The 18,540-nt window shown below is 48.1% G+C and overlaps 1 protein-coding gene across 4 annotated transcripts; it reads left to right on the top strand.

The window, feature by feature from the left end:
- The first annotated feature begins 1,055 nt into the window (after positions 1–1,055).
- Positions 1,056–7,328, top strand: Prf1 (perforin 1). 4 transcript variants are annotated; one of them, XM_087598249.1, is made up of 4 exons: positions 1,057–1,258; positions 2,982–3,553; positions 5,399–6,113; positions 6,198–7,328. In XM_087598249.1, exons 2-4 carry the CDS (start codon positions 3,018–3,020, stop codon positions 6,525–6,527), a joined length of 1,581 nt encoding a protein of 526 aa, XP_087454375.1. In that variant the 5' UTR covers positions 1,057–1,258; positions 2,982–3,017; the 3' UTR covers positions 6,528–7,328. The 4 variants fall into 4 exon arrangements, with proteins under 4 accessions (XP_087454373.1, XP_087454375.1, XP_087454374.1 ...); XM_087598248.1 differs by having other exon boundaries at positions 1,137–1,258; positions 2,862–3,553; XM_087598247.1 differs by having other exon boundaries at positions 1,056–1,258; positions 2,862–3,553; positions 5,399–7,328.
- The last annotated feature ends 11,212 nt before the right edge of the window (positions 7,329–18,540 follow it).

An 18,540-nucleotide genomic window follows, 5' to 3' on the forward strand; every position in this document is an offset into this window, starting at 1 on the left:
GACAGGAATCAGAACATGATGAACCACAGGACCTTTCCCATGCTAGGCAAGTGGGATACCCTGAGCGACGTCTGCAGTCGCCTCCCTTTGACTTCATACATCAAATTTGGGACTTAAAAAAAACTGCTAAGAGTGGATTTCTGGTGCAGTTGGACTGGAACCTGTTTAGATTCTCGACTCTCTTCCCGCAGGCTTTTTGCAGGTTTCTGCACCTTACATGCTGGCTGTCCGTCCAACATGGTTAGGGACTGAATGTTTCTGAGCTTTGGCACCTCAGTCAGGTCACCTGGGCACCTGGGACCACAGGGCAGCTGCAATTTCTGGGAGAGTAACTAATGAGGCCGAGTTCTGAGAAAGGCAGCATAAGGCAGGGTGAGATGTGACCGTGAGGCCTGGGGCCTGCGGCTACTTGGTCTGTGACCGTGTGGCCTGGGCCTGTGACTACTTGTTCCCATCAAATTCATACTTAGGGGTGTTGAAAACTACCCCCACCCTGTCCGCTTTTACCCACCTCATAACCAGCATGATTTTTTTGTTGCCCCCAGAAGGTGCTCATGAGTCACTCCACCCATGGAAACCTCCCCACAGTAACCTCAGGCAGAGCAGAGTGGGCAACTGTCTTTCCACAGTACTAGCTTGCTCAAACCTGAGGCATGGCTGGGATGAAGGTATGGACAGGAAGTGGGCACCAGCTTTGAGTATCTCTCCCTACTCCCCAGAGAGGAAAGTACAGTCACATGAATTGAGAATGAATAAAGGTCAAGTCTAATCCTAAGCACTGCACCATATCTTCACGTCCCCTCCCATGGGACATTGTGATTAGCCACACTTTTGGATAAGGAGCTGAGACGTGAAGAGGCTGAAGCCCCTTGCCCAGCCACGCAAGCCCAGGCCACTCTTCAGCAACCCTTCCTGACAGCTTATCCCATCCTAAACACTCAACTCGGAAGCAGGGAGCAGTCAGTTGTCCTGTGGTCCACACCAGAGTCCCACACCTGACAGCTCTGTTTCACAGATGAGCCCCTGGCCTTCACAGCTGACTTCCTGAAGGCTGTCACAAGCCGGATGAGAAGGTGACAAACAGGGTGGGTGCTGGTGGGGACCTGTGACCACAATCTGGGGGCAGGGCAGGAAGTACTAACGATATGACGTCGGCTAGGGTGGGCCTGCCTGGGAATTAATGGCAGTATTTTAAAAAGCCTCCGCTAGCAACGCAAGTGTCCCCCTGAGCAGCAGTGGCATCTCTGTGGGACTTCAGGTAAGGAGGAGGGAGGGTGGGAAGCAGGAAGGTTGGGGTACCCTGGGAAAGAGAGTGAGGAGGTACAGCCAGAAGGAACCAGAAGTGCTAGGAACCAGAAGTACTAGTAGCCAGCCTTCAAGCTCATCTCTAATTCCTTCATCGGGTTTGTGGCTACTCTGGAGTTCATGTGTAAATGACTGTCCAAAGTCTCAAAGGTTATTCCACCAGTTCTGGCCAGTTAGAGTTTGTAAGTGATGCAAATGGACCATGTAGGGAACACACTTACGTCTGCCATCCGGGGACATGATGAAATCCCATCTTGAGAGACACAAGGAAGGGGAGGGGAAAAGAGAGAAGGAATGGATGAGAGAGGAAAGGAGAAAGAAGCCAAAACCTGTTAAATAGATTCCTGATGATACAAAGAAGACCAGAAGGAGGCTAATGCCCTTTGGTCAAAGTCACGAGTATGCTGGTCTCGTAAGCAGGATGACCAGAAAGCTTGTTGGGATTCTCGATTGCTTGTTTATCTCCCTACCCTGCCTGAATTCTGCCTCCAAGTCACTGCTTTAGGTAGATCACAGAAGGCTGCAGCTAGATTGATGGAGGCCTCTGCTCACCTCGATCCCTCATGTAGGACCCTGCCAGGCAGAGGAGAAAAAAAAAAGACCTCCGAGGGCCTTGGAAGAAGCCAGTTCTCCATCTGTGGGTCATGTCCGCTGGAAAACACATATTTCCAATGGTCTTAGAAACCGCAAAACAACAAAATTACAGTTATGAAGTAATGAAAATAAATTTATGGTTGGGGGTTCCCAGGACCATTGGAAATGTGTTTTCCTGTAGTCAAGATCCACAGGTAGAGAAACGCTGAGACAGAGAGGAGCTAGCGGGAAATTAGAAAACAGCCCCCTGCAGTTCCTCAAAGCAAGGAAGAGCCTTCTAATGGATTTGCTACCCAGTAGGCACCCGGTAGAAGTGTGAAGTCCTAGGCCGAGACAGAAAACCTGAGCGGCAGAAGGGCTTGCAAGGGTACACTTACAGGTCTCCCACACTACAGCCAAGGGTATAGATACAGGGCAGCCTTCGTCCATTGTAGAGCTGAGGCTGGTGCCCTTGCCGAAGGCTCAGAGCAGTCACGGGATGTGCGGGGAGCTCGCTGTCTCTCCGTAACTGTAAGGGAAAGACAGAAGTCACCGTTGGAATAAGAGAAGGAGAGAAAGTAGGAATCAGCTAGGAGCCATGCCTGGTGCCACAGGCTTGACAAGGTTAGCCCAGGCAACAGAACGACTTCAAAGCTATCCGGAGCTATGATACCTCATCTATAAACAAACAAACAAACAACAAACAAAAATAAGAGGTAGGGTGTGGCTCAGTGGTAGAACATTTGCCTGCCACGCATAAGACTCTGGGGTCCATCCCCAGAATGGGGGAGGGGAGGAAAAGTATTCCACTCTGAGTAGGAAATGGCACATGGAGCCTAAACCTATTACAGATGCTCTTGTCCAGGCTCATAGCCTTCCACCTTGATTCCTGCTAGGTCTGAGAGTAAAATCGCAGCATGGGGCTCCTCTTGGCTGTGTGACTTTGGGCTATATGTTTAATCTCTCTGGGTTTCTCTGCACAGTGGATGAAGCCAGTCCAGCTCTGGCACGCAATAACTTAAGAGAGGCCCACACTCTCTCTCCTGATGCTCCCCAGTCGCGAGCGAGCGAGAGGTGAGCATCCTTCATCCCTGTTCCCACAGCTTTCTGGAGTTTATGACTACTGTGCCCGCAGCATCATGGCCGCGTACCTGTTCCTCCTGGGCCTTTTCCTGCTGCTGCCACGACCTGTCCCTGCTCCCTGCTACACTGCCACTCGGTCAGAATGCAAGCAGAAGCACAAATTCGTGCCTGGTGTGTGGGCGGCTGGGGAAGGTGTGGATGTGACCACCCTCCGCCGCTCCAGCTCCTTCCCAGTGAACACAGGGAAGTTCCTGAGGCCTGACCGCACCTGCACCCTCTGTAAAAACGCCCTGATGAATGACGCTATACAGCGCCTACCCGTGGCAATCGCCCACTGGCGGCCTCACGGCTCACACTGCCAGCGTAATGTGGCCACAACCAAGGTCAGCTCCACGGAGGGTGTGGCGCGGGAGGCGGCTGCTAATATCAATAACGACTGGCGTGCGGGGCTGGATGTGAACCCTAAACCGGAAGCAAACGTGCATGTGTCCGTGGCTGGCTCCCATTCCAAGATAGCCAATTTTGCAGCCGAGAAGGCCCATCAGGACCAATACAACTTTAATACTGACACAGTGGAGTGTCGCATGTACAGGTAAGAACTGAGGCAAGGGAGAGAGGAACAGATAGAATGGTGGGACACTCTAAGTGGTCTAGCGGAGTGGAGTTTACTGTTTCACAGGAGGATACCAAATCCTGGTCACTCTAGAATCAGTAGTTCTCAACGTCCCTAACGCTGTGACTCTCTTATACAGTTCCTAAGGTGGTGACTCCAACCACAAAATGATTTTGTTGCTACTTCATAACCATAATGGAAAGATCTAATATCCAGGATATCTGATATGTAATCCCTGTGTGTGTGTGTGGGGGGGGGGGTTGTCTTGACCCACGGGTTAGGAACCACTGCTCTGGATTAGTTTCTGTTGCTGTAATAAAATGTCCTGACCAAAAGGCAGCTAAGGAGAGAGGGCTTATTGTAGTCACAGTTCCAGGTCACAGTCGATCATGGCTTGACGCCAAGGCAGCAGGAACTTGACGAAGCTGGTCATGCCATACCCACAGTCAAAAGCAGGGAGAAATGAATGCGTTCGTGCTGAGCCTTCTCTACTGTTCTGCAGTCCAGGGTGCAAAACAGGAAATGGTGCTACCCACGTTCAGGCTCGGTCTTCCCACATCAATTAAAGCAATCAAGACAATCCTCTACAGGCAAGACCACAAGCTGATCTGATCTAGAAAATTCCTCCCTAAGACACTCTCTCCAAGTGATTTTAGGTTGTATCAAGGAGACAATGAAACTAACTAGGGCACTGGTCTTTAGATGCCAGACCCTATAGCCCTATCTATCTATCTATCCACCCATCCATCCATCCATCTTTTTTCTTTCTTTCTTTTTTCTTTCTTCCTATCTACCTATCATCTATGTATCTATATATCTGTCTATCTATGTAACTATGTATATAGGTAATTATCTATCTATCCATGTATTTAACTGTATTATGTTTCACCTATATATATGTATCTATGTAACTATGTATCTGTAACTATGTATGTATGCATGTACTCTGTATCTATGTATCTATCTATCATCTATGTAGTATGTAACCATCTATCTCTATATCTCTATATCTGTCTATCTGTCTGTCTGTCTGTCTGTCTGTCTATCATTATCCACGATAGTCCTCCTCTATCCATGAGCACCTACATCTGGAGAAAGGGGTATGGAATCAAGATTGCTTCTGAGTCCTAGCTTGGTGACATTTAAATACAGGCAGTGAGGACCCAAATCCTCTCTCCCAGGCATTGCCAGTCTCCCATGGATTCTTCCTGAGTAGGGACAGAGACAGGAGACCTGACTGCATCCTCCCTCATCACTGTATCCCTGGCTGTCCTAGATAGAACTCGCTCTGTAGACCAGGCTGGCCTGGAACTCAAAGAGATCCGCCTGCCTCTACCTCCCAAGCGCTGGGATTAAAGGCATGCACTACCACTGCCCGGCATCTAAAAAATATGTCTTTACTTTTTAATGTAGTGTGTGTGTGTGTGTGTGTGTGTGTGTGTGTGTGTGTGTGTGTGTGTCACAGCAGGTGTGAGGAGATCAAGGACGACCTGCAGGTGTCTTCTGCTTCTACTAAGTGGGGATCGAACTCGGGTTAGCAGGCTTAGCGGCAACCTTTACTCCTCCATATTCACACACTTTACATTTTCATTTATTTACATTTACATTTTTAATTCTAAATTTTAACAATGGGTTTCACTACATGTATATATTTTGACCGCAATCTTTTTATTCCAACTCCTGCTAACCCCTTCCTTTTTACCAGATAGCCCCGGTGTCCTTTCATGTGTGTGTGTATATGTGGGGGAGCGGGGTCTTGAAGGTGCTACTGAATCAGAGAAATACCACACACTAGGCTCCTCTAATGCTCTGCCCTCTCCACAGTTTTCGCCTGGCACAAAAGCCTCCACTCCACCCTGACTTCAGAAAGGCACTCAAGAACCTTCCCCACAACTTTAACAGCTCCACAGAGCATGCTTACCGTAGACTCATCTCTTCCTATGGGACTCATTTTATTACGGCTGTGGACCTAGGTGGCCGCGTCTCGGTCCTCACGGCTCTGCGTACCTGTCAGCTGACCCTGGATGGGCTCACAGCTGATGAGGTAGGAGACTGCTTGAGCGTGGAAGCCCAGGTCAGCATCGGTGCCCAAGCCAGTGTCTCAAGCGAATACAAAGCTTGCGAGGAGAAGAAGAAACAACACAAAATCGCCACCTCTTTCCACCAGACCTACCGTGAGCGTCATGTCGAAGTGCTCGGTGGCCCCCTTGACTCCTCGAATGACCTGCTCTTCGGGAACCAAGCTACCCCTGAGCACTTCTCTACCTGGATAGCCTCATTGCCCACCAGGCCTGATGTGGTGGACTACAGCCTGGAGCCCCTGCACATACTACTGGAAGACTCGGACCCGAAGCGAGAGGCACTGAGACAGGCTATCAGCCATTATGTGATGAGCAGGGCTCGCTGGCGAGACTGTAACCGGCCCTGCAGGGCAGGCCAGCATAAGAGTAGTCGTGATTCATGCCAGTGTGTGTGCCAGGATTCGAAGGTCACCAACCAGGACTGCTGCCCACGCCAGAGGGGCTTGGCCAAGTTGATGGTAAGGAATTTCCAGGCCAAGGGTCTGTGGGGGGACTACATCACATCTACGGATGCTTATCTGAAGGTCTTCTTTGGTGGCCAGGAGATCAGGACCGGTGTAGTGTGGAACAATAACCATCCCTCGTGGAGTGACAAGATGGACTTTGGGAATGTGCTCCTGTCCACAGGGGGACCCCTCAGGGTGCAGGTCTGGGATGCTGACAATGGCTGGGATGATGACCTTCTTGGTACTTGTGACAAGTCTCCCAAGTCTGGTTTCCATGAGGTGAATTGTCCCCTGAACCACGGCAGTATAAAATTCATCTACCAGGCCAATTGCTTGCCCCATCTCACTGGAGAGACCTGCCTGGAGTATGCCCCCCAGGGGCTTCTAGGAGATCCACCAGGAAACCGCAGTGGGGCTGTGTGGTAAAAACAAACAAAAAAGACATAAAAAACAAAAAAAAAAAAACAAAACAAAAAACAAAACAAAACAAAAAAACCCAAAAAACAAACAAAAACCATGCCTGAGAGTTGGGTGTAGTAGCACATGCCTTCAATCCCAGCTTTTGGGAGGCAAACACAGGTGGAGCTCTAGGAGTTCGAGGCCAGCCTGGTCTACATAGTGAGACCTATCTCAATAAAAGCAAACAACAAAACTGGAGTGTACAGCTGACTTCTCCCGATGGGTCTGCAGTATGCAGTAGAGAGTGTGACCGGAGCCTCTCCCTGGAGTGGCCGAGTTTTTACAATAGAGCTCCCCTGTCTACACTGCCTCAGCCCTCCAATGTCCCCAAGCTTGGAGGCATAAGCAAAGTCCAGGAGCCCAGCAGAAGGCCACAGCCGCCCCCACCCAGCTTTAGCTCCTCCCTCTCTCCTTGGCATAGCAAGCCCGTCTGTTAGAGACTATGCCTGTGTCCCGATTCCTGTACCCCTTTGTCCCTCATTCTGCTCCTGATGAGTGAAGGCCTGTGTCACTGAGCACATGGCTTGACAGAGGACTATACGATGTAATGGTAAGCACGCTGCTGGCCTGGTGGCAGAGAAGAGGAACAAATGATGCCCCAGAGATAGACATTTATGTTCTACAATGCAGTGTTATAAAGTGGACAGTCAGAAACTGTAAGTGAACTGGTTTTTCTAATTCTGTTGGTAATGTGAGACCCCAATCCCTTACCCTCTGAGTCATGAAATAATAGCACAGAGGTGGCAATAAATGATGATAAGCATTCCATTTCTGGCTGAAAGACAATGTGGGACGCTGGGGACTGCAGTGAACTGGCAGGGGCATCCTGAAGTGACTGCAGCTTTACTTGGAGAATTTTTTTTTTTCGGAGCTGGGGACCGAACCCAGGGCCTTGCGCTTGCTAGGCAAGCGCTCTACCACTGAGCTAAATCCCCAACCCCGGAGAATTTGAGCCCAGGACACAGGGTCTTCTCACTTCTTTTATTTACATTTATCTATTTGTGTGTGTGTGTATAAGTATGTATGTGTGTATGTATGTATGTATATGTGTATATATAGGTATGTATGTATATGTGTATGTGTGTATATGTATGTATGGTATATGTGTATGTGTGTATGTATGTGTGTATAAGTATATCTCTGTGCATATATGTGTGTATATATGTATTTGTATGTATGTGTGTATATGTGTATGTGTATATATGTATGTTTGTATATATGTATGTGCGTATGTATGCATGTATGTGTGTATGTATGTATGTGTGTGCATATGTATGTGTGTACATGAATGTATGTGTGTATGTATAACTGTGTGTATATATGTATATGTATTCATGTGTGTATATGTATGTGTGTTTGCATTTCTGTATATTTATGTGTGTGCATATGTATGTATATGTATGTGTGTATAGGTATGTCTGTACATGTATTTATGTTTATATATGTGTATGTATATGTATGCATGTGTGCATATATGTATATTATGTATGTGTATGAGTGCATGCACATGCATGTGCATATGTATGTCACAGAGCAAACATGGAAGTCAGAGAACAACATGCAGGAGTTAGTTGTCTCCACCCCATCATGTGGATTCCACTTAGCAAACACAAGGATGTAACTCAAGTCGTGAAACTTCAGCAAGCCCCTAAACCCACTGAGGCATCTCCGGCCCCTTCTCGGCCCTCCTCTACCTCTTCTCAAGATTTGTTTTTATTTTATGTGTATGAGTGTTTAGCCTGCAAGTCGGTGTGTGTGCCTGGTGCCTGAGGAAGTCAGAAGAGGCATCGGCTCCTCTGGACTGGGGCTGCAGATGGTTGTAAGCCAGCAAGTGGATGCTGGGAACCAAACCCCAGTCTTCCTGGAGAGCAGCAAGTGCCCATTACCACTGAGCTGGCCCCTTCTTCTCAGTTCTTTTTTTTTTTTTTAAGATTTATTTATTATATATAAGTACACTGTAGCTGTCTTCAGACATACCAGAAGAGGGCATGAGATCTCACTTCAGATGGTTGTGAGCCACCATGTGGTTGCTGGGAATTGAACTCAGGACCTCTGGAAGAGCAGTCAGTGCTCTTAACCACTGAGCCATCTCCCCAGTCCTCTTCTCAGTTCTTAAAGTAACCAGGAGCCCCAACCTGCCTTCCATTTTACTTCACAGAAATAAAATCCTAAACAGACACAGTATAAGACAAGAGAGAGACAGAGACAGACATAGAGAGACAGAGAGAGGAGAGTATGTGTGCATGTGAGCTTGTGTGTATATATGGGTGCACGTGTGTCTGTGTGCATGTGTGTCAGTCTCTCTCTCTCTCTCTCTCTCTCGTGTGTGTGTGTGTGTGTCAGTCTCTCTCTCTCTCTCTCTCTCTCTGTGTGTGTATGTGTGCATGTGTGTCAGTCCCTCTCTCTCTCTGTGTGTGTGTGTGTGTGTGTCAGTCTCTCTCTCTCTCTGTGTGTGTGTGTGTGTGTCAGTCTCTCTCTCTCTCTGTGTGTGTGTGTGTCAGTCTCTCTCTCTCTCTCTGTCTCTCTCTCTCTGTGTGTGTGTGTCAGTCTCTTTCTCTCTCTCTCTCTCTCTCTCTCTGTGTCAGTCTCTCTGTGTGTGTGTGTGTGTCTCTCTCTCTGTGTGTGTGTGTGTGTCAGTCTCTCTCTCTCTGTGTGTGTGTGTCAGTCTCTCTCTCTGTGTGTGTGTGTGTGTGTGTCTCTCTCTCTCTGTGTGTGTGTCTCTCTCTCTCTCTCGTGTGTGTGTGTGTGTCTCTCTCTCTCTCTCTGTGTGTGTGTGTGTGTCTCTCTCTCTCTCTGTGTCAGTCTCTCTGTGTGTGTGTGTGTGTGTGTGTGTGTGCGTGCATGCGTGCAGGCTGTAGTCAGCCCAGGGCTGCCCATCTGAAAGACTCAATTCCCTAGAGAAAGCATCTGCATGGGTTGCTAAGTTCTCCTCTACTTTACAACTTAGGGAAGCAGTGGTTCTAGCAAAGTGGTCCGAGAGCCTCTCAGTTCAGCCTGCTCAGCCAGCACATCAGGATCTGATATCACAGAGAGAGGCCACAGAGTGCAGGCAACATTTGTGGCAGGACACGGCTGTGCATGGCTGTTTTTAGTCGCTCAGAGGAGCCACGCAAACCCTCAAGGGTTTGAAAGTTCCAACAAAATAGGCTGTGAGGTCCAGGTAAGAAGCGGAGGCCCAAACCCCAATCCCTGATGTTGCAGCAACCCTAAGTTCCCCAGCAAGCAGGAGGATGAGAAGGGTCTAGAAGCCTGTGGAAACCACTGTTCTTACACATTTCCTGTCTCAGCCACACAAACAAAAGCTTCAGTGACCGTGCTTGTCAGCTCAACACGTGACACTACCTGTGGCTTGGGAGAAAAGAGAGGTGGTTGTGAGCCAAATCCTATTGAGAAAACAGATCTGCAGGAGTGGGACAGGACTCACTGAGCAGGCCCTTACTGTGCCTCAGTTTCTCTCAAAGGCTATTCTGTGCTCTCCTTTCTCAGGACTGCTTGAAGAGGGTTGCCAGCCTCTGTGGGATAAAAGAAGGGATCCTAGGAGAGGTCATTAACCCTGAAAGGTCATCCTGCAGCCCCTCCTAATTTCACATATAGACAAACCGAGGTCAGCGGGAATGGAAGGCCGATGTTTGAATAGAGGTTTTTTTTTTCTTGTGTGTGGGGGAGAGGTTTGTTTTGTTTTGTTTTGTTTTGTTGTCCAACTGTGGTCAAAGATATTAATGGCAGACATAAGACAACCAGGTCTCTGATTCCTGGCATGCTACCCTGGGCACAGTGTTGAGGAACCAAGAACATAGGAGAGAGTTGCATTTTTTAAAAAGATTTGTTGTTTTTATGTGTACAAGTGCTTTGACCAGATATGCATGGAGGCGAGAGGAGGGTGTCAGATCACAGAGAACTAGAGTTAAGGACAGTTGTGAGCCACCATGTGGATGTTGGGAGCTGAACTTGGGTCCTCTACAGAGGCAGTTAGGTACTTTTAACCAGTGAGGCTTCTCCCCAGACCCGTGTTTATTTGTATTTTGAGACAGGGCCTCCTGCAGTCCAGTCTGGCCTCAAACTTGATTTTTAGCCAATGATGACCATGAACTCTGACCCCATGCCTTCAGGATTCCAGGCAGGCAGCACCCTACCCAATTCTGTGCAGCCATCAGTGTTGACCTGAGGTACCATGCTTGCTTCCTCCACTTGGCTCTGCCCCCTCCACCTTCCCCACTCCTGCTGGCTTTCCCTGGAGGTACCTCCCACAGGTGCCGCCTGCTTTCAAGGGCCTCTTATTGGATCTGCCTCTGGGGAAAACAGCTAGGGCACACACTGGCCAAGTCATTGCTATACTTAAAACCCTTCCTTCAGGCTGGGACAGGTATGTCTGTTACTAGAGTGTATGCCTGAAAAGCATGAGGCCCTGTGATCGGATCCCAGAAACCACAAAAAGTGCTGACCCTGTAAGAAAGTCCAGAGCTGGGGAGGCAAAGGCAGGAGGATCCCGAGTCTCACTGGCCAGCCATTTCAGCCTAATCGGTGAACTTTAGGGCAGTTTACTCTGAAGGAAGTGGACCTTGTTTCTTAGGATGACAGCAAACATTTTCCTCTGGCCTCTACATATGCATACACACATATGCATACATAGACACATATACCACACACATACATACATACATACATGTGCCATGCACACATACTCATACACATATACAATGTACACATACACATACATGGAGACATAAAACATTCACATATATACACATGCATACATACATGCATAAACACCACTCACATGCACACAGAGACATGCATATGCCTATACACACACATATGCACAGATCCACACCACATGTATGCATACACAAATAAGCACACGTGCATACGCACACACAAAAACATATACATACATATACACATGGATACACACATACCACAAACACTCATACATAAACACAAGCACACTTGCATGCATACACCCATGCATATGCATACACACAAGCTTACACACACACACATACATACATACATACACCCATGCTCAGACATACATACACACCACACATCACATACATGCATATACATATACACATACAGGCATATATGCTTGTGTGCACGCATACCACACACATACACAAAGAAAACATGCAAGCATACATATACACATACACACACATGCGCATAGACATGCATACATGCACATATGCACATACACATGCATATGCACACATATGGATACACACAAACACACACTTCATTTTTATGTGTATGTGCGTCTTGCCCACATGTAAGTCTGTGCATCGCATGTGTGCCTGATGCCCAGAGAGGTCAGAAAAGGGTATTAGATCCTTTGAAACTGGAGTTACAGATGGTCGTGAACACCATGTGGGTGTACCAAGCCAAGGTACACCTTACCCAGAGTGGGGAGATCAACTCCAGTTTGTTCTTGATCCCCTTCAGTGGGCTAGCTGTCTGAAAAGTTCCTTTGGGAATTGACTTCCACTTAAAGATGTCATACCTCCCCAGGGTCAGGGCAGTCCTGGCATCAGGCAGGTGTCAGTGATGAGCAGTGTCCAGAGCTGCTGGAGACCAAGGTCCTGCATTTCAAAATCTCACTGGAGGTTAGGATTTGGCCTACTTACACAGAGACAAGCCTCAGCCACAGGAAGGACCCTGAAAAGCAATCAAGGAGGGACTTTCACAAATAAAGAGACCTCCATTCTCTCCTCCAAGATGCTACCCAGGCCCAGCCTGTGGTCTGACACCTAGGCTCTATCGACTCTCTTAGACACACTGAAACCACATGAAACTGCTCCTCCATCCCCAGGTGTCCCCAGCTGTGATGTGACAGGGCCAGTACAGAGATCTCTATACAGCCTTGGAGCTCAGGGGGTCTCAACTGTGATTCCAGAATTGTCCCACCCTGAGAGTGCGTAATGTCACCCCATCAGTCTGCAGGGCAGGTATCATGAGGCACTGCCATCCCTGGGCCTAGAAGACACCCGAATCCTTCTGCATCATCTCCATCCACAGGCTAGTCCTCCATTCCAGATAGCCTGACCAGAACAGCTGCTGTTGTTCTGCAGGCTCATCTGGACTCACTGTTAACCTCCCCAACATCTGGTTCTCGGTTTGGTCTTAAAAAGAGCAGTGATGTCAGCTTTCTGACTCTTTCTGACCTTGGGCATTTCTCTGGGAACCCCAGGCTCCCTGTGATCATGAAATAAAGCTGACCCCAAGGAGAACAGCCTCACCTCCCTCCCTCCCTGCCCTCAAGATTCAGTCCCACTTAGCTCCAAGAAGTTTCCTCCGGGTCCTGCAAAGGGCAGAAGGCAGTAATAGAGCAACCAAGGACATCGTCACCGCCCATGTGTGTCCTTCCCCAGGGTAGGTTCTAGGGCACCATATGAATTCATTTTATAAAATGTTTTTCCAAGTGGGAGAATAGGAAGAGAGCCCTCGCTGCCTTCCCCGCCCCTTCCCTTCCTAGGGGCCTCTCCTGAGGGCTGTAACGCTTTAGGCTTTGGGTAGGTCTTAACTTCTCTGACCCTCTCAATAGCCTAGTAAGGTAGATACAGGTCTCCCCATCAAAGAAATGGGGCCACAGCGTTCCCCCTCCATTTTACAGACATCATAAGACCTCAGAAGGATACCTATAGTTATCTATACACAGCACCCCTAGGGCTCTCCTTCATGCACTCCGTACACTCCTAGTGCTGTTAGGTTGAGGATGGAAGTCAAGAAAGCTCACTTCAGAGACAGAAGTTTAAAAAAAAACAACTTTATTTACTGCGCGCGCGCGCGCACACACACAGGGGGTGGCCAGTTTGGGTTCTGAACCAAGTCCCCAAAGAGAGATTTACATTTTTATAGGATGGACACAAAGCAAGGGCTGGGGGGTGGGGGTGGGGGTGGGCTGTTGCATTGACCAATCATATTTTGACACAGGGGTTAAGCAAGGAAGTTAACGTTGGTGACTGGGCCTTACCGGGCCACCTGCTTACAGGGTCCTTGAGTCAGCTTCTGCAGTCAGGTTCCCTCCTGGACTCTGGTCAGAATGATATGGGAACAAGCTACAAGCAGCCAAGTCAAGAGAGGCGTCACATTCATGACTGGTGTGCCTTAGATTAGAAAACAGGATTGCAGCATCTTCCCTCTTTGCATTGTTTACTGGCAACAGACAGGCGTGAAACACCTGAAGATGCAGGATTGGACTTAGGAAAGTGTCTCCCATCATGCCATCTGTGGCTGTAACAGACCCACCAAAAGACATAGCCCATGCCACCCTGCCATTCCAATTTCCTAAAAACATGACAAAGCACATATAAGGGCACTAAGTGCACAATATTTCATAGCCTTCACTGACAAGCAGACCCCCCCCCCAAATGTTCATCCTCCTCAAAACAATGCTATACCTGCCCATGAGGCTAAAATTCCTTCATGGTGGGGGGGGGGGGTAGAGGGCAGTGCAAGCCACATCTACACCCTTTTCTAAGGGATCAATGACACATAGAGGCACAATTCCTCCAAGGTTCACTCTGGGAAACCGAGTTTATCGGCATAGATGAGGAATTACTCACTGTCATGGTTTGTAGTTGCTTGGCCCAGGGAGTGGCACTATTAGAATATGTGGCCCTGTTGGAATGGGTGTGTCACTGTGGATCAGGACTTTATGACCCTCACCCTAACTGCCTAGAAGCAGCATTCTGCTGGCAGCCTTCAGATGAAGATGTAGAACTCTCAGTTTCTCCTCCTGAACCATGTCGGTCTAGATGCTACCATGCTCCTGACTTGATGATAATGGACTGGACCTCTAAACCTGTAAGCCAGCCCCAATTAAATGTTGTCCTTATAAGAGTTGCTTTGGTCATGGTGTCTGTTCACAGCAGTAAAACCCTAAGACACTTTCAGAGGGGAAGAGGAGGGAGAGGTGTGTCCCCACCTAAGAGACCTCACCTGAAAAGCCTTACCCCAACAAAGATGCTGGCTTCTCTGTAGCTGCACAGTAGGAGTTCACCTCCCTGCTTCTCCCACCTAGATATCCTAGCCCCTCCCCAGCCCACACGCAATTAAGGCAGAGTTGTGTACAATGGGCATTAGGGAACTGCTGGATACTCAGATGAGGGTCTCTTAACAAACCCAACTGGGGCAATCATTTTGTAAGGGGCACTGCTGAACTCCCCAAGATGTCGGTTGCTTGACCCAGGCAACAATCACTCACAAGAGCCCACTAAACAACAGTATAACCCCCAGCTCTGGAAAGGTCTGTCCTATCCTCTGACAGTCTGTCCTTCGCTCTGCGCTGGGTACTGGGTGTGCTTGAAGAATTCCAAACTCTTACATTCTCCGTCTGGCTTTGGTCGCTGTCCGGCTGTGTTGGACCAAAACGACATTCCATTTGTGCCTGAGGAACGCGATGAACATTGGTGTTTAAAGCGTCGAAGCTCCCTGCTCTTAGATTCCTGCCTCAAAGCGGGATTGCAGCTCCTGTGGGAGTTCTTCTGTGTGAACTTTTGATAAAACCACTAGACGGCTTCCCTCAGCCACAATCCCACCTGTCAGATGCAGACTTGCCACAGATGCTTGGAAACACCAGCTCCTTCCCCCATCATTCCCCCTATACTTTCCCCACAATAGTGAGTCCAGGTCTCTAGAGACGATTCTGTCTGAGAAGCCACCTCCTCTGACACTGAGCACTCAGCTCTGGTGAAGACCCTGGGGTCTGACAGGAAGGAGGTCAGCTCACTCTAGTTTACACAGACTGGCCAGAGGCCCTTCCTCAACAGTTAGCCCCTCCCTTTCATCCAATAATGCCCTAGACTCATGGTGGCTGCTAAGAGGGTCCTCTCCACATGTGACAGCCAAAGGCAGCCCCTGAGTGGCCCTGGGACAGGTGTCCAGCCTGGGTTCCCCTCCCCCACCACAAGCCTAGGAAACCAGGCAGAGCAGAACAGCCTGGGTTACACGGTAACTGGCAGCATAAATACACATCTGTTTATAATCTTAAAAACACAACAAAAACAAGGTCTGTGGAACCAGTTGAGAGGGCTAACTGGTTGGTAGGAAATTACACAACTTTCTGTTTTTAAAATGGCTTTACATGTGAAGGTCATAGAAGAACTTTCAGGGACTGTTTCTCTTCACCTTATCCAGTCCCGGGGAATCAAATTCCGGTCATTAGGATTTGTGGCAAGGTCCTTTATCTGCTAGGCCATCTTGTCAGCCCTACATGACTTTGTTAAGAAATCAAAATGAGGGTCAGCAGTTAAGAACACTGGTTATTCTTCCAAAGAACCTGGGGTTCAATTCCCAGCACCCCACATAGCAGTTCATTCCTTTCTGTAATTCCGTTTTCAGGGGATCTGACACCCTCATACAAACATACATGCAGGCAGAATGTACATAAAATAAAAATAAATTATTGGGGGAAAAAACACCCTCATGCCTTAGGAGGCAGAGGCAGGTGGATCTCTGAGTTTGAGGCCAGCCTGGTCAACAGAGAGAGCTCCAGGACAGCCAGGGCTCAGAAAAACAAAATGAAAAAAGAAAGACAAATAAACAAACCAAAATGCTTCCAAAATGACTAAAGTCATTCCGACTACTCTTATTTATTAAGCAAAACATGGAAATTGTCCCCTGATCCAGGAGCAGTAAAAATACCACCTTCCTGTGCTTTCCAGGTCTGTGGCCCTGCTGGGGCTATGAGAGGTTACACTTTGTCACCTTCCGCAGTGTATGTGGACATTCTAGAAAGGCTTCGTTTGAAAGGCTTGAATGATTCCTTCCTGACTTAGGGCATGTGCCGACTACTTCTAAAAGTGCCACTCACTGCCTGCCCTTCTTGAACTAAGGACACTGGACAAGATTCCATCTGGCATACGCTTATAATTCCAGCCCTCTGGAAGCTGAGACGAAAACATTGTCTTCAGAAGATGGTCATCAATTCAGAGACAGCCTAGGCTATATGTATGAGAAGACCTAGGCCAGGCTGGACCCCATCTCGAAAGAACAGAAAAGAACTGCGGGAAGCAGGTAGGTCCTTGTGCTCCCAGGCAAGCACTAGGGAACACAGCAAAGTTAAACATCCATGGTCCTCTCTTCAAAAGGAGAGATGTATAACCTGTTTTCTGCCCAGACGGCTGGGAATGAATGTGGTTAGTAGCCCAGTGATTTCTACGCTGGCTGGCCAGGCCACACCCCAGACTCATGTTTACCTGGCCAGTCTATAACACTACCCTCCCTGAGTCCCTACCACAAGCACTGTTTGCCTTGGTCCTGTTTTCTCAGTTAATCTATAGAACCCATCTTTAGGGAAGATGTCGCTTGGACTTTACCAAGAGTTTCGATGTAATCCTGTCTCGAGCTTTGCTGTGCACAGGAGTTAATTATCACCAGGAAACTTTTTTTTTTTTTTTTTTTTTTTTTTTTTTTTTTTTTTTGCCACACTGTTCTCTGCTTACATATGCTTGGAATCAGCACCTTGGTGTGGGACTCTTGGTGTTGAACCAACCCTGGCCAGTCGTGTCCCAGACTTCCTTCTTGCCTCTCTCAGATTGACATTCTGCTGGCCATGGCATTTGCAGAGACCCCTGTAACTTATTTAACTATTTCTATCCCTGGCTAGCTTCAAATGAACGAGACTCGGACTGTGATTTATTTGCACAACTACTGGGGAATTACCCTATTCTGATCAGTATTTTCTATTGGCTAGACTGGCTACGTCCCCCAACTGCGCTCCCCAAATACTTCCTGTTTGCATCTTTCCCGGTTACGTCTGTTGGGGGGGGGGGCAGGGGGCGGGGCACTTTACTTGGTCACGTGTTCCTGTTCCATCACATCCGATAGAGACCTGTCTTCTCCCTTTACTTCCTCCTCCACACTCCTCCTCTCTCCCTCTCCTTTCTCCTGCTCCTCATGGTCCCTACCTGTGACCCTCAGCCAGGCCACCCAAGCCCTGCCCCCCCCCCCCCCCCCCGTAACTGGCTATTTAACTTGTAGTTTATTTAACCGATACTTCTAGGTTGGGGAGCAAAGGCTGAGTAGACATGGAAATTCACTCATCTTGGGCCGTCAGATCTTGGGGTACAGAATTTAGCATTTGAATGCATAGCAGCACCAAGCCAAGCTCCAACAGACCCCCATTTAGAAAACTAACCTGAATGACAGAATCCATTCAAAGGCAGCGCAGGCTAAGGAGTGCTAGGCTATGCCTAAAGCTTGGTACACGACAGGGGCTGATTAGATGGGACTTTTAATCTTCTCTGGCCTTTTCTTTGTTGTTTGGGGTTTTTGTTTGTTTGTTTGTGTTTTTTGTTCTGCTCCCCAGACAAGGATCATCCTTGGTACGACAGCCTCTGGTGAACAGGAGGGAGGACTCTGAGGAGAGCCGTCGTCTCTCTCATTCATGGCTTCATGGTTAGCATTTTAGGAAAACTGACCCAAGGAAAGCAAAAGGTCAATATATAAAATGAATGAATGAAAAGTCTGTGAAAAAATATATACAAAAATAATATGGGGCTGGAGAGATGGCTCAGGAGTTAAGAGCACTGACTGCCCTTCCAGAGGTCCTGAGTTCAATTCCCAGCAACCACATGGGGGCTCACAACCATCTGTAATGGAGTCTGATGTCCTCTTCTGGTGTGTCTGAAGTCAGTGACTGTGTACGTGAAATAAATAAATTAATTAAAAATATTAATAATAATACCCACAAACATGAGATTAATAATACTAATACTAATAATACTACTAATAACAATAACAACACAAGGTCAAGTAGAGGGCTCCCAGGAAACCTCCTAGCAGCAGATAAGATCATGATTATCTGAACTGTTTTAAAAGCTGAAACTGTCTGTGGTATCTCACACACTTACAGTGCTGGCATAACCCTACAACAAACTGAAAGCAATGGCAAGAAGGAAATGCTTAAAAACATAGACATTGGCGGGGCTGGGGATTTAGCTCAGTGGTAGAGCGCTTACCTAGGAAGCGCAAGGCCCTG

Source organism: Rattus norvegicus, chromosome 20 (genome assembly GCF_021556685.1).
Source record: "Rattus norvegicus strain SHRSP/BbbUtx chromosome 20, alternate assembly SHRSP_T2T, whole genome shotgun sequence".
Classification (NCBI taxonomy): domain Eukaryota; kingdom Metazoa; phylum Chordata; class Mammalia; order Rodentia; family Muridae; genus Rattus; species Rattus norvegicus.